The sequence below is a fragment of the Ambystoma mexicanum genome, chromosome 14 (genome assembly GCF_040938575.1).
Source record: "Ambystoma mexicanum isolate Mex_15411 chromosome 14, UKY_AmexF1_1, whole genome shotgun sequence".
In the NCBI taxonomy this organism is placed as follows: domain Eukaryota; kingdom Metazoa; phylum Chordata; class Amphibia; order Caudata; family Ambystomatidae; genus Ambystoma; species Ambystoma mexicanum.
Window position 1 is genome coordinate 103,740,400 of NC_090940.1, and position 17,041 is coordinate 103,757,440.

The 17,041-nt window shown below is 47.6% G+C and overlaps 1 protein-coding gene across 1 annotated transcript; it reads left to right on the forward strand.

The window, feature by feature from the left end:
* Window positions 1-15,032: 15,032 nt before the first annotated feature.
* On the forward strand, window positions 15,033-15,539 carry LOC138527169 (protein LDOC1-like). The gene has a single exon (XM_069638274.1). The coding sequence runs from the start codon at window positions 15,033-15,035 to the stop codon at window positions 15,537-15,539; it is 507 nt and encodes a 168-aa protein (XP_069494375.1).
* The last annotated feature ends 1,502 nt before the right edge of the window (window positions 15,540-17,041 follow it).

Genomic DNA, 17,041 nt, shown 5'->3' on the forward strand with positions numbered 1-17,041 from the left:
GTAAAACAGAATAATCTTGTTCTTGTTCTTGCAGGATTACAGGAAAATGCTGAAGACCAGGAGCTGGACACGGTGAGTGTCACGCTGCTGGTTGCAGAATAACACGATGCATGTTCTGCAGTCAGGGTGTGGCTTATATAGCCCAGGTAAAGTAGTACCAGGGCAAGTAGTTCCAAGCCTGCCACATCCAAAACACTAGACCGCATGGCTTGGTTCTTAGAACTAGACTGTGTGGGTGCTTCCATGTTGGATTTAAAGGCCCATATACATAAATGGGACCTAGTTTGAACAGCCCTTCCTTCCTACATATGAGCCTGGTGCCAAAGACACCAGGACTGGCTCCAGGAGCCCTTTTGCAGTAGTTTTAAGGCCCTCAGGGTTCTGGTGGGAGCCTGCTTGTAGCACAACTTGTGCCCCCTCACAGTGGTCATTACACCTAGGTGATCATATGATTCTAAGCTGCACCATTAAAGGCATGGTCTAGTAAAAAATATTATTTAAAAAATAGGCAACATAAAAAAAAATACTAGCATTCTCTTTTTTAAAGCTTCCTATGTAAAGTTATGAGCTATTCAAGTTCGAAATTCGCAAAAGCAAGCACATGGGCACATCCATTTTGTGAAATGGATGCCCTCCTGTGCTGGCTATTGCTTTTGCGGCACTAATGAAGGAAAAGCCAGCCAGCTGTAGTAAACAAAAGCTACCGCTGGGTGGCTTTCCCTTCATTAGTGCTGTACGCGGAGGACGGGGACCGGAGACCAGAGCAGGTAAGCTGCAGCTAAATCTCGGTAAGTGCTATATATTTTTTTTTTAAAAAGAAGCACTAGCTGTGGTTTTTTTTCTAAGTTTTCTGGGCTGGAGGAGCCCGGAAAACTTAGAAATAAAACCACAGCTTTAAAAACGTTGTATTTATGTTTGCGGTCGCTTTTGAAGCGACCGCAAACATAAATACAACGTTATTGTGTTGGAAAACGCTGCGGTTTTTCTTTCCAAGTTTCTCAGGCTCCTCCGGCTCGGAGGAGCCTGAGAAACTCGGAAAGAAAAACCGCAGCGTTTTCCAACACAACCGCGTTGTGTTTCTGCCTGCTGTGGCTATCACTTTGGGTCTCCGACCCAAAGTGAAAGCCACAGCAGGCAGAAACACAATGCGGTTGTGTTTACATGCCGCATAGTGTTTCTGCCTACAGCTGATTTCCCATTTGGGGCTCTCGGCTCCCCGTGCGGAGCCCGAGAGCCCCAAATGGAAAAGCAGATTCAGGCAGAAACAACGCGGTTGTTTTCCGCAATGACGCGTTGTTTCTGCCTGAATCTGCTTTCCCATTTGGGGCTCTCGGGCTCCCCGTGGGAGCCCGAGAGCCCCAAATGGGAAAGCAGATTCAGGCAGAAACACAACGCGGTTGTGTTGGAAAACGCTGCGGTTTTTCTTTACGAGTTTCTCAGGCTCCTCCGAGCTGGAGGAGCCTTAGAAACTTGGAAAGAAAAACCGCAGCGTTTTCCAACACAATAATGTTGTATTTATGTTTGCGGTCGCTTCAAAAGCGACCGCAAACATAAGTACGTTTTTAAAGCTGCGGTTTTATTTCGAAGTTTTCCGGGCTCCTCCAGCCCGGAAAACTTAGAAAAAAAACCACAGCTAGTGCTTATTTTTTTTTTTTTAAATAAATAGCACTTACCGAGATTCAGCTGCCTGGGGGTCAGCCTGCCCTGCCCTGCCTCCCCCTGATATTCTTTGACAGTGAGTGCGTGGCTGACCCCTCTTAGGCGGGGACTGATCCAAACATCACCTCCTGGACGTCTTGATGGCTGCATGCTCGCACTTGTTGGAACGCCCACGCCGCACACATATTTAACTCACAGCACTAAAGATAAGGGGGGGGGCAGTTTCTTCCTTATTACAGTCAGAGGGGGACAGCATCACCTGCATACGCCCGGAAGGGAATCCGCCGGCCTTGCTGGGGGCGCATCTGTTGTAACCAGCCGTACTCTGGTGCCACTACCTGCGGCGCTCCCTCGGACTTCTCCCCCTGGCCTGTTCCCCCTGTGACAGCTTTGGTGCCGCCACTGCTCATCTATCTTCCCGGCGGTGGAAACATTTCCTCCACCAACACCTATATCTCTGTGTCAGCCTCGATTCTTACCTGGAACAATGTCCAACAGATCGCGTGGCGCTGGCAAGATGGGCGCTATGGACAAGTTCGCCAAGACGACGCCCAAGGGAGACCAGGCATCATCCGCATCAGCTCAGGAGGGGGGCGACCTCCTGCCGGACCCTCCGCAACCGGACTGGGCCACTATGATGGAATCTATGGCCAAAAACTTTGCAGACTTTCATGAAAAGCTAGATGATATTAATGCGAATGAGGCGTCATTAAGGGCTAAGCTTGACCAACACGGAGCTAGGATTACCGAAGTGGAGCAGAGGACTGGCACCACTGAGGACAATGTGCATGATCTACAAAACACAGTGTCAGAGCTGGTCCGTGACATGAAACAGGTCAAATCTAAATGCGACGACCTCGAATCACGGTCGCGAAGGAATAATATTCGCATAATTGGGGTCCCTGAATCGGCACTCAAAGGGCGCATGGAGCTAGCGGTGGAAAAACTCATCAAAGATCTCCTGGATGACCCCAACCTTTCGCCATTCTTCACGGTTGAAAGGGCCCACCGCTCCTTGGCACCTCGGCCGCGGCCGGGAGATTTCCCCAGGCCTATCATAGCTAAACTGCTCAGCTATAAAGACAGGGACCACATACTCCGTTTCGCCAGGGAAAAGGGGGAATTGAGGCTGGACTCACAAATAATCAGGATCTTCCCCGGTTTCTCAGTGGGGGTGCAGCTGGAGAGACGCAGATTCAACGGGGTGAAAAAAATGCTACGGGATAGGAAGATCGAGTACGCAATGCTTTTCCCAGCACGCCTTAAATTCACACGTCGAAACAGGCTCTACTTTTTCACGGTCCCGGACGAGGCTGTAAAATTCATAGAGGCGCAGATCCCGCTGATGGAGCCCCCCGAGGTGCCGATGGACAACGACTAGAACCGGCCGCTTGCTCTCCCCCTATGATTGTGTCCTGATGCCCTTCAATACATGCATCCTTGCTTTGTAACCTCACTTACATCAGCTGATCTTCAAATTAGGTTGTTTAATAGTAATGTGTATTATTACTGGTGGGCGGAACGGCAGCGGTGGCCCTCACTGCAGCTGCAATTCCTGTAGAGTCTAAATGTTTGTGTTTTTGCCCCTGTTGGGCGCTTCTCCAGGCATTGCCAAGTTGGGGATGGCACGCAATAGGTCACTCTAAGGGTGGGTATTCACACACCGCTAGTTGGGGCAGGGCGGTGAGGGTGGGGGGGGTGGAAAGTTGGGGTAGGTTACAATCAAAATGGCGCAGGGGTTGAGACGGGTTACAAAGGGTGGCACAAGTATGATGTGGCAGCACTCATGGCGTTTTGCAGAGGCAGGTCCTTTGCTTGGGATGTCCCGTAGGCTGCATACATGGCGATCACAATGATGTCATGGAATGTTCGTGGCCTGACGAATTTCACGAAGTCTCGTAGGATTGTGGCCTACGCACAGAGGCATGGGGCCAAGGTACTCCTACTACAAGAGACACATGCTCTTAAACACCTATCATCGAACATTGCACTAACTTGGGGTCTTAATAGATATTACACCCAATACTCCACCCAAGCTAGAGGAGTCCTGACCCTCATCCACAAATCAATCCATTTCACTCTGCGCTCATCCTACATTGATGCAGAAGGCAGATATGTGATCCTACACTGCACCTTGGCTCACGAAGAATGCTTACTGGTCAATGTATATGCGCCCAATACTGACTCCCACGAGTTTTTTGACGGAGTGGCGGCCATACTCATGAGATATATAGACATCCCTATAATATGGGGCGGAGACATGAACCTGATACTGGACAATGTACTAGATAGAACGACGACCACTCGCAGACCCACACCACGAGCGACCAAACGTCTCCTCTCACACATGGACTCTCTCAATTTACATGATGTATGGAGAACGCTCCATCCCCGTAGAGATTACAGTTTCTATTCAACTGTACATGACAGTTCCTCAAGAATAGATTTATTCCTCTTATCTGGCAGACTGGTGGGGAGGGTCTCGGATGTCACGATCCTGTCACGCACACTCTCTGATCATTCCCCCGTGCTCCTGCAGATACAACTCGGCGATGCATCGCCGTCGAGACCCGACTGGTGCTTCAAATCCACCGCACCAGCTGATATCGTCTTTAAAGCCGAGATACTGGCGGATATAACCACGTTCTTCGAAAAGAACAATATAACCGACACATCTGAAGGGACTAGATGGGAAGCCTTTAAGGTTTATATCAGAGGGATGTGCATCTCCAGGGAAGCCGGAGTCCTGAAAGCTACAAGGCAAGCCCTAACCATTTCTGAAACCAAACTTAAAGAACTCGAACAGGAGTACCTGACCACCCAGTCCGCACTGACCCTAGCTATGATCAGAGCGGAGCTGCAAAGGTTTGAATCACAGGCCATGAGCGAGGTGCTATACTATACATGCCCTGTTGCTGCCCGTAAATATGAGGAGGGGGACAGACCGGGCAGAACCCTGGCCAGGTTAGTGCGTGCCGAGACTGGTGGGGCCCACATTGATAACATCATAGACGGGGGCGGAGTGAGACACTGGGTGGATATACTAGACACCTTCACTAGCTTTTACGCCAATCTGTACGGTCCCCAACCAGAACATTCGGCCCTAGACCTAGACGACCTGCTAGAGAGCATCCCTATGACCCTTATCTCCCATGACACCCGGGAAATATTAGACGCCCCGTTTACTCTGGAGGAAATCGTTCAGGTAATATCAGACCTTCCCAAAAACAAAGCGCCTGGCCCGGACGGGCTCACGTCCGAGTTTTACCAGGAACATGTGGCTATATTGGCGCCTGTTTTACTCGGGGTCTGGTCCGAGTCACTTCGTCTGAAATGCCTCCCCCCCTCCTTAGGGAAGCTCTAATAACAGTCCTTCCCAAACCTGGAAAACCTCCGGATGAATGTGGGTCCTACAGGCCCCTATCCCTTATTAATACTGACATGAAAATCTTTGCTAAGATAATTGCAAACAGGTTTCTCCCTTTCATGTCTCACATGATCCACGTGGACCAGTGTGGTTTCATCCCTGGTCGTTCCACGGCTCTTAACATCCGCCGCCTGTTTAATGTGGTGTCCAGAATTGACCCAGGCGCCGATGCGGTGGCGGCTACGCTGGATGCCCAAAAAGCTTTTGATATGGTCTCATGGCAATATCTGTGGGCCGTGCTGGAGAAAATAGGGGTGGGTCCAAATATGACCTCTTACATAAAACTTTTATACACGGACCCACGTGCTAGGGTCCTTGTTAACTCTGTTCCCTCCTCTCCCTTCACACTATACAGGGGCACTCGTCAGGGATGCCCATTCTCTCTCCTCCTCTTTGCATTCGCTATTGAACCCATGGCTGACCACGTTAGGGGACGCCACAGCAATAAAGGCATTCGACTACGGGATGCACCAGAGATCATCTCTCTATACGCAGATGATGTGCTCCTATATGTCAGAAACCACTCCACGAACCTGGACCCGATCATCCGTGATATTACCAAAATAGGTACGTTCTCAAGTTTCACAATCAAGTACTCGAAATTCGAAATTTTCCCCCTAACTGTGGCAACTCAACGACCGTCTTGTGAGTACCCTCTACGATGGTCCCCGGGTGGGGTTAAGTATCTCGGAGTGCAGATATCACTAACCAAGTCCTCCCTATTGAAAGATAATTACGAGGCCACGGCACAACTTGTCATCTCCAGGTTTTCCAAATGGCGCAACTTACCCTTCTCCCTGGCGGGCAGGCTCTCTCTAATAAAGATGATAGTGGTCCCCAAGCTCCTGTATGTCTTTGTTAACGTACCGATCTGGCCTGGGATACAATACTTTAAAAGGCTCCACTCGGAGTGTGCACAATTCCTCTGGCACCCGGGTTCGGTCCGAAAAAAGTGGCAACACATGATGCTGCCCTATGACAAAGGAGGTTTCACAGCCCCAGATCTGCGCCTGTACTGGAATGCGGCACAGGCCCAGCATGCCTCCCATTGGTACATGCTCCAGAATCCGCCCATACATGTAAAACGTGAGAAACTGGCGGGAGGGGGGACTAATATCATGACCCTGCTACTGCACCGCGCATTTCAAACTGACGCCCAGGCAGACCCGGTGGCCACCACGCTTAGGGCATGGAGGAGCATCCTAGGCTCTGACCAAGAACAGCACCCTTACTATAAGTGGCTTCCCCTGTGGCAGTTTCCCGGTCTCCCTCCCACGCATGACCAACATCTCGTACACCACTTGGAAAACCTGGGCTACCGTGCCCTTACTGACCTCTTCCCCTCAGACATGACGCCCTGAACATTCCGGCTCTCTGCTCGAAATGCTGCAGTATTATAGTCTTAGAGCTGCTGTGCGGACGGTGTGGCCCTCATGCCCTATTGAACCCCCAGACTCTCCCGAAATACAATAGATAGCAAACTCCGGAGGCGCCAAGGGTATAATATCCCATCTGTACAAAATGCAGCTGAGTAAATCTGCGGATACCTCTCTCAAACCATGCGAAGCGTGGGCTAGGGAACTCGAAATGGACATTACAGACGATCTCTGGGGCACAATGTGCACACACACACGTAGGGTCTCCATTAGCGCTAGATTCCGCTGCATACAATTTAAGCTCCTTAATAGGCTCTACTACACACCGTACAGAGTTGCGTCATTTAAAGGAACCCCAACTCCTGTGTGCCCTAAATGTAAATCCCATGAAGCAGATCACATACACATGTTCTGGTCCTGCCCCGCACTCAACACATTCTGGGCGACCGTAACAGAGGCACTCTCCGAAATAGTTGGTTCGCCGGTGAATAGGGAGCCACTTGCCCTATTGTTTGGTGCTTGGGAAGGTGAGAATGTAAGGAAAATGTCAAAATTTTTGAATGTATGTGCTATTGTGGCCAAAAGATGTATATTGCAATATTGGAAGCGCCGCAATCCCCCCACTTTCACGATGTGGCTAAAGGCCCTTACCTGGACACAAACGTGCGAGGAAGAATACATTGGATCCCTGCCTTCGACATCACGACCCAAAAATGTCTGGTCAGAATTTTGTTGCTACTTGAATAGTAGAGACGAGGTGGAACTGACTCCAACTCCCCCACCAGGTCAGCCCGATATACCATGTGAAGTCTAACTTTCTCTATGGTTTCTCCTTTCCTGTGTGTGCTTATGGACACCTCTCTGCGTTACCACTCGATGTTATTTTCTGCTGGTCATCTTAACCATGGCGGGCTGCCAAATGTGCGGTTATGTTATCAGATCACTGCTATGTAGGTTGTGCTGTACCTGTCTTAACCTTTGTGCCAATAAACAAAAGTTTAAAAAAAAAAAAAAGATGACCCTTATTTCTGGGCCAAAATTTTAAAACAAAAATGTGATCTCATTTTTAAAACTAAAAACATTTCTTTATCTTTGCTTACTTCGATCATCATTCCACTACATAAAAAAGGTCCCATTGCAGAGCCGTCCAATTACAGACCTATCGCGCTTAGGTCCTCACCATTCTTATTTTAAATGAACTCGAGCAGCACATTTCGATCCACCATATTTTCTCACGCTATCAAATTGGATTTCGTAAATCCATGGGTACCTCGCTTAATGCAACAATCTAAGCCCACCTTTTAGAAACCTTGCACCACGCTCAAAGCGGCCCCGTTTACATGGTCTCTCAAAGTGTCTTCCGCTTTCGACAGAGTCATAAGGGGTCTCTTGTGGATCAAAATGCTTACATATGGTATACCCATACATATTGTGGGCATCATAGTTCTGCTACATGATCGCACCAACAACAGAGTTTGTATTAATAAAGCTGAATTGCTGACAGATGCCATTCCCACTGAAATAGGTGTCAAGCAAGGATGCAATTTAGCGTCCATACTTTTTTATTTGTATCTATGTTACATAGACCAAATTTGGAACAGCCCTCACATCTATCCAGTCAAATTGGGTGGCTTTCGTATGCACTAGTTAGCTTTTGCTGATGTTGCGATTCTGTTCGATCGCACTCGTTATGGGCTTCAAAACAAACTGAGATTTTTTTCCACATATGCACAAAAGTATATTCTTGAAGCCAATCCTGCCAAATCAAACATAATCATTTTTTCAAATAGGAAAAATATGTGCACATTTAAATGGGTGATTGGTGGTTGTGAAATTGAGCGTGTACTATTGTTGCGTTATTTGGGGTACAACCTTTGTGACTCTAACTCTCGAACAATGTGGAAGAATTCTCTCAACACTAGGGTTGCACAACTAATATCGCAAATGAAATTGATCTTTCACAGATATTGCACATTTTCTCTCATGCACATAATAGAATTTTATGTGCTGAAAGTGGAAGCTACTGTGCTATTTGGACTGGACCTCTGTCTTTTGTACATTAGTAAAATCCTAATCAAGCTGCAAGGAAACATCTGGAAAAGGGTTCTCGGGCTTTCAAAATCCCTGCCCAATTCCATTCTCATCCATGAGCTTGGCTTGAATTTGTTCGCATCCAAATTTTACTGGCGGAGGCTGACTAACTACACAAAAATGTTGCAACCTCCTTGTCAACTCCCTGTATGAAGATCTGGCAAAGATGTTGGGTAATGCTCATCCAGTTTCCATGGTTCGCTTTGACAGTAAAATGAAATCTATACTTCGACAAATATAGGTGGAATCCCATAGATGTTTGTCTCTGTTCTGCATTAGTAAAAAAAAAGTATTTTCAACATGATTGGTCGAATGAAATTGAGTCCATCGCGGGGTACAAATCTTATAAAGAATATGCGCTATTGATACATTGCCAACATCCGCAATTGACATATCTGCTATGTTTTCCCTGCAATAAGGCTAGAGATCTTTACCTTAGATTCAAATTGGATCTGTTTCACACCAATGTTCGCACCAAGAATTGGCACACTAATAAGGGGGTGTGTTCTGATGGCTCATGTCACTTTTGTGCTCAGAATGATGAGCTTGAAACATTAAAACACCAGGTCATATTCTTCAATTATTGGGAAAACACAAGAAAAGTGTCCTTTGGGAAATATTTGTGTGATGAGTCACCTTTCTCACGCAATTTATTGTGGATTCGTTGCATGTGGGGCACAAACAAGTCATTAATTTTATCTCTCTCTTGTATTTTACATCCTATTCAGGAAAAGTTAAAGGACCTTGAAAGTGATAAGTAACATCCTTCTCCTATAAGGGCGCACTCTTGGGCCTATTCGGTAGCCGGCATAGAGAATAACTTTTTGGTTTAGTTATTTTCAACTCTATGTTTTTTGTGATCAGGCCACTTTTTCCAATTGCATATATGTGTGTAGTCAGCTATCCTACGAACTACCTGTGGAAGAATATGCAAGTGCAGTTCAAACTCAACTTAGAAGTTTTTATGTGTTTCTCACATCCTAATGTCAACGTGATAATCTGTTTGGTTACGGTTCATGTCATATCATCATTTGTTAGGGGATGGTACTAGAGATAATGTTACATCTGAAACATATATTTACCATCTTGGGTTGTTTATGAGCCAGTCGCCTAAATTGCAATGATTAATTTGTTCCTTCTTAGGAAACTTGGTGCTTCTTTCATTTTTAAATTTAACTGCGATATAATGTTTTGTGAATTTGTACCTGTTTTTTAGTATTGTGATAAAGGATTTTGTATTTGTATTTCGTTTATTTGTAAAACGCACCAAAACCATAGGCATCTGGAGTTGTTTTTAGCTTTTATAATCTAGTTTTTATGATTTTCGTTGTATTGTATATGTGTTTGTGAAGGTTCATGTGAATCAAATACAAATAAAACATTTTAAAAAAAACTTACTGTCTCTCCTTATTGCTGGCCAGGAACCCCTAAAGGAGGTGAATTAAACTTGGGGGAGGGAACCCCTGCAAGTGTTTTGTTTTGCTTTGAGAGGTCTGAACCTGACTGAGGGAGACCGAGTTGAACTTTTGCTGTGGAAGGTCTGAGACCGACTGAGGGGGACCAACGTGAATTTTTGTTGAACTGTGTTTTGGAAATTGGAAAGTAAGACTTTAATGTGGAAGGCCAGGCGGGCATCGATCCACGTCTTGAACTGCCTTTGTGTTAAAAACCTCAGCCAGGGTGTGTCATTCTGCCTACGGGACCAACGTAGGCAAACACCGGAACCTATGGATATAGGCCTTGATAACGTTCTTCCTGACAATCAGGTTGAGTGGATGGCGAGGGACAATGGGGAAAGAAAGCCCTTTATCTGTGAAGCAGAAGTGGCTGGTCAGCATACCAGAGCTATGGTCGATTCTGAAAGTCTACAGGATGCCTTAAGCAGCAAGTTGGTCGGACCAACGGACTCCGCGGAACAGGTGGTTTGTTTAAGATGCACACCTGACGATATAAAACCATATCTGCTAAATGGGGTTCACATAAAAATAAAGGGAAGAGATATGCGTATAAAAGCAGCAGTTGTATTCACCTTTGCAGAACCCCTGGTGCTGAGTTCAAATGTCCCAGGATTTAAAGAAATAGTTAAGGAATTGGAAGAAGATTGGTGGAAAGAGGCCCTATTTTCCCAACAGGAGATAAATGCCCAAGATACCAGGGAAAGGAAAACAAGAAACAAGAAGAGGAAACAGAAACATCTATGGAAAAGCAAAACCATCTGTCCTGCTGCAGTAGACTAGATGGTTGATAGCCTAGTGGACAGCTTTAGGATTGCTCAAGAACAAGACCCTACATTCCAACATGCTCAGGAATCAGTCAGCAATCATTGGCCACGAGACCAGGGAGCACATTTTTGATAGGAAAAAATCTCCTATTTACGTCACGACTCCTGCCCTTGGACTGGGGTGTCAGAACATGTGGGCTGCAACCAGGACCTCCATCAGGGCCTCAAGAGCCTTGACATTTGCCCCCAGACTCACTTGGAGTCAGTCCTGGCACCTTTGGCGCCAGGCTCATGTGAAAAGCCAATAATCTGGGCCCATAAGGGCATTTTTTCAACAACATGGATGCTCCCACATGGCTCAGTTCCATAACTGAGTCATGCAGTCTAGCATTTTGGGTGTGGCAGGCCCAGGGACACCTGGGATACCTACAGGCTATATAAGCCACGCACGGATTGCAGAACACGCTTCGCGTTGCTCTGCTTGCTGCAGCGTGACGTTCACCACGGTCAGTGGAATCTTCATCCGCACGCCGGACCTGATCTCCTGCAAGAAACAAAGATAAGACACCATTAGTATTCGCTTACCTTTTGGAATCAGCTCTCGAACTCCGCTCCAGGATCCCGAGCAGTTAACATCTCGTCAGATCTCGCTCCACCAAGAAAACCGCATCCTGGGAAAAGAAACAGAGAAAACAAAATTAGTAAGCGTTTATTCTTCACATTCAATAAGCACTCGCTTACCTGCATAGAATGGCCTCCAACGCCTGCAGAAGAACGGAAGGGCTGGTTCCAACTCAGAGTGCCAGTAAGCGGTTCGCTCACCACTACTCACTGCTCTCCATCTTCTCGGCACGCGTATTCCGGATCAGCACCACAGCCTGCAAAAAATACAATATAAACAGGTTAGCACAAGAAAAGCATATAGCACCGCGCTCTGCGCTTTCTTACCATTTTGTACACAAACTGCACGACATCACGAGGACAGCATCCACACCTATAAACAAAGGAAAGAGTTAAATAGAGACAATTATAAAACAAAGAACACACCATCAAGACAGACTTACCTGAAGAACGGAGTCGCAGCAGGTCTGGACTCTGTAGAGTCGCTCCAGTGAAGTAACTAGGCAGCGACGAGCCCAACCACAACGCACCCCTGCACCGAGTGGCAGGACAGAGAGCGCATCTTATCAAGAAGCAAGGTGAGAAGTGCGCCAGGGGGGTCCTTGGGTCCATATGGGAGGTGGGCCCCGGGTCAGAGGAGAATACCAAGCTAAAATCTAACTACTGTGTTTCAGAACTGGTCTTCAGCCACACAAGGGTCCAAAGGAAGAGGTCCAAGGGTGAAACAGTTCGGACTAGGTGGCGCCTCCGTGGATACCAGGTGAGCGTTACAGAACGCGAAGCCTCACAATATAAAATCCACCTGGGCGTCATGGAAACCTCTGAGACCGACCAGCTAGCACAGCTGTTGGGGCAGTTATGCACGGAAGTGCATACAGCCAGACAGGAGACCAACGCATTGCGGAGGGAGTTGATAGTGTCAAAGGAACGGACTGACGAGTTGAGTAGACAGCTTCACCAATCACAGGCCGGACAAGCTCCTTTGCCTGGGAACATTTCATCAATGCCTACACCACCGACCAATCTGGTACAAATCACTCTCCCAGGAGCAGTTCCATTAGCCCCACCGGAACGCTTTACGGGGGACCCTAGAAAATACGCCACCTTCATGAACCAGTGCCGACTCCATTTTCTTTGCAGACCTGGAGCCTTCCCTAATGATCAGTCGCAAGTTGCCTTCGTGCTGTCTTATTTGAGTGGCAGTGCTGCAGACTGGTCAGTACCTTTTGTCAGTCAGGATGATCCTCTGTTACGAGATTTTGGGGGTTTCCAGCACGAGATGGACAAGCTCTTTGCCCGTCATACTCATGGACAGGCAGTAGATAATGAACTCTTGTCTCTTCGTCATGGAAACCAGGACCTACTAACCTATATAGCAACCTTTAACAGGCTTGTGGTCGAAGCTGGGTGACCGGAGGAGAAAAGGATCACGTTATTTCATCAGGGTCTATGGGGGGAATTAAAGGACGTACTTGCCAAAGTGGTGGATCCGCCGAAAGACTGTGGAGAGTTCATCAACCTTGTGGTTCAACTTGATCACAGGTTGCAAGACCGAAGGGCAGATTGGAACAGACCTGACGTTCGCCCACTGTTTGTGCGGCCCAAAGACCAGATTCCACGAGCAACGGGCAATTTGGTGGAACTGATGCAACTGGGAGGGGTGAGACCGCCTTTAATTAAGGCTGAAAGAGATAAGAGAAGGGAATTGCAGTTATGTTTATACTGCGGAAAAGCAGGTAATTTTCTCAAACAGTGTCCAGTAAAAACTCCAAGGAGAACTGTGGGTGCCATGGATAAGGAGACCACAAGTGAAGAGTCGGAAAATTACCAAGCCCGGCAAATGTAGGGGTCCATTTGTCGAGCAAAGAAAGTCAACTACAGACCTCCCATTTTGCTTTGCCCGTGATTCTAATCAACCACCAACAACCGTCTAAGATGTATTCCGTGGAGGCTTAAATCGACAGTGGAGCAGTTGGGAATTATATGGACCAGGATCTTGCAGCAAAGATGGGGCTCTCCCTATGTCCTAAGTCGACCACTGAAACAGTAACCACAGTAGATGGTACAGAAATCGCTTCCGGCCCAGTATCCCAGTGCACGACAGTCCTAACCCTTCTGTGGCAAGATGGCCACCGAGAATCGATTGCCTTCGACCTCATCAAGACACCTCAGTACCGGTTGATCCTCAGGATGCCGTGGTTGGTTGCACACAATCCGCTTATAGATTGGCGTACTCGAGAGCTGGTGTTCTCGGAAGACTGCCTCTGCACATGCTATCCCAAGGAAAGTAAGGCAACGACTAACAGTCTCTCAGTCCATGGAACCGCAGCAATGACCCTGGGGGTGGTTGGTACTCTAGCAAGTGAATATCAGGACTTTCAGGATGTGTTTCAAAAAGAACAAGCTAACACTCTACCGCCACACAGGCCTTATGATTGCCAAATCGATCTGGTACCAGGAGCTCAAATCCCTTGTAGCCCAATGTATGCACTCACGGAACCTGAAAACCAACATTTGAAAACCTACCTTGAGCAATACCTGGCTAATGGTTTTATTCGCCCCTCAAAGTCACCAGCAGCATCCCCCTTATTCTTCGTACCAAGAAGGAAGGAGATTTGAGGACTTGCATCGACTTTCGTGCACTGAACCAAATCACCATTAAGAATCGTTACCCCCTGCCACTTATTCCCGAATTGCTGGACCAAGTCAAAGATGTCCAAATCTATACAAAATTAGATCTTAGAGGAGCATAACATCTCGTCTGAGTTAAAAAAGGAGATGAATGGAAGACCACGTTTCGCACCAAATATGGCCTGTACGAGTACCAGGTAATGCCATTTGGCCTTTGTAATGCCCCTGTGTCATGCGCCCGACCGCATGGAGGCTGTGGTGGCGGTTCCGTTGGAGTGGCCATTAGATTGCCACATGTTTTCTTGCCTTTGCATAGGTGGCGGTCTAGTCTTGCTCACGTTTTCCACGTGGTGACGTCGCTCGTAGCGGGGAAGTATTACTTCTGTGTTTCCCCGGCTGCCGGCGTGTTGCAATGTCTGAGCTATCGCTTTGCTTACCTGGTTGCTATACGCTAGTTATTCTTCTTTCGTTTCTGCTCTCTCTCTCTCTCCCGTCGGGGTTCTCTTTCCTTCCCAGTCTAATTTTGTTCCTGTCTAGCAACGTGGCTCCTTACACGCTGCTCTCTCTCTGGACTCAGACTCCTTTTTTACATCCGCTCTCAGTCCAGGCTCTCTCTTGCAAACCATTGTTCCCTTCTTTGTACCGATTTTTCCAGTGCCCTGACCCTTCAGGGCACTCTATGTCTGACTGGTCCGGACTGCTCCAGGCTTCCGGATTTCACTGAGCTGACCACCAGCACGTCAACCTCAGCAGAGGGGATTTTTGCCATTGGCTTTTTCCCCTCTTCACCCGCCTTCGGTGACAGGCCCGCAGTGGCCACAGTTCACCGGTGGCCACTGTGGCATCACACCGCGGAAGGGATTCTTCATCGAGCCTCTATCAATACCGAGAAGTCCTCAGATACACCACGGATTCCAGTTCGTCAGGTGAGGAGTCGGAGGAGGGAAGTGGGACGGACGGCTCCGATACTTATTGCGACAGTTCTGACAGTTTGCAACGCCAAACCATGGCTACTCCAGAACAAATCCAAGAGCTTGTCGGGGCTATACAGAAACTTTCTCAAGAGGTACAAACCTTAAAAGTGGAAAACCAGACACTACAACAAATCTCCCAAGAAGTCCAGAACTTAAAGGCTGAAAATGTTGTCCTCAAACAACTTATGACCACAAGAGAGAACCAGCAGAGTCCAGAATTGCCCTCCATGCCATTATCGTCCTGGAAGTTTGACGGGTCCTCCAAGAAAGTGAAAGAATTTCTCGACTCCTGTAAGCTATACTTCATGTACAGACCTATCCTTTTTGCAACTAGCAAAGCTAGGGTAGGTTTTATGGTCTCGAATATGGTGGGCAATGTCTTGTCTTGGGTCACTCCGCTAGTGATAGGAGAGGATCCTGCGCTCCAAGAATACGAGGAATTTTGCACCCTAATCAGACAGACCTTCGAACGTCCCGAGACCACCTACTCCGCATGTGAAGAGATTTTGGATGCGCATCAGATTCTATGGATGTGCTGATTTACATCTCCAATTTCAAAGCTTTAGCGGCTCAGGCTGGATGGCCAGAAAGAGCTCAGTATGCTATCTTCAGAAGGGGTCTGAAGGAGGACATCAAAGATGAGCTCGCTCGAATGCCAAGACCCCCTACTCTTGTAGAACTACTCTCCACCGTTCTTCAAATAGAACACCGACTGGCTGAACGAAAGAACGAACGACGCAAGTACAGGAAACGGTCATATTTTGGTGGTTCTCTACCAACAGTCCTTCCCTCTTCCTCCACCCTCCCAAAAGATGAACCTATGCAGATCGGAACGACCAGAGGCCCACTTACCAGTGAAGAACGGCGACGCCGCCGAGAAAGAGGATTGTGCGCTTATTGTGCATCAGAGAAACACTCTATTAATAATTGTGAGGAACTGGCATCACGGCGGTCGGGAAACGATCATCCTCGGAGTTGATAGGGACAAACTACCGAGGAACCAAATATTGTTCTCGTCCCTATGTTTCACTATCGGTTTCTTCTCCTACACAAAACAGCACTGAAGATTCCCGCTTGATGGTGATTACGGTTCAACTGCAGATCAATGGCAATTGGGTGGAGGCTTTGGCTCTACTAGATTGTGGGGCAGACGGAAATTTTGTGGATGTACACTGGGCAACTAAAATGAGAATCAAGCGGATCGAAAAGCTAGAATATCAGAAGGTGGAAGGGGTCGACGGTCCCCCATTATCTTCTGGGCCCATTACACATTCGACCGAGAACTTACATCTCAAGCTCTTTCAACACTCGGAGAAGATTGTGTTTGATATCATAAGGGCTGTACACTTCCCCATTATCCTTGGAATCTCTTGGCTTCGCCGCCACAACCCCCGGATTGATTGGACCAACAACTTATTAGCCTTCGAGTCAGAATACTGCAAGAAACAGTGTAGCCTGCACTCGTGCACTGTTAATTTTCAAGCCACCAACTCAACCTCAGCTCTTTCCGCAGGTATCCACTCCCTACAGACAGAGTACATCAAATATCAACAAGTCTTCAATGATCAGACTACATTGGAGCTACCTCCTCACAGACCGGAGGACTGCGCCATCGATCTGGTCCCCGGAGCTTTGGTACCATTTGGGCGCATGTTCTCACTTTCTAATTCTGAAAGACAGGCCCTTCGGTTGTATCTGGATAGCAATCTACAAAATGGATTGGTACAGCCTTCAAAGCCCCCCGGAGGGGCCCCTCTATTCTTCATTCCTAAGCGAGACTCCACCGAACTTAGACCCTGTATCGATTTCTGTGGACTGAACAAAGTCACTATACGGGATAGATACCCGATGCGACTCATATCGGACATCCTTGAAGCAGTACAAGGAGATTTTCACTAAACTCGATCTACGGAGTGCATATCATCTCCTCCGTATTCGAAAAGGGGATGAATGGAAGACTGCTTTTCGCACCCCTTTTGGTCTATGTGAATATCGGGTGATGCCCTTTGGTTTAGTTAACGCGCCAGCAGTCTTCCAAAGG

Bases quoted from the DNA above. Each gene is read 5' to 3' on its own strand.
- LOC138527169 (XM_069638274.1), top strand. From the start codon at position 15,033: ATGGCTACTCCAGAACAAATCCAAGAGCTTGTCGGGGCTATACAGAAA.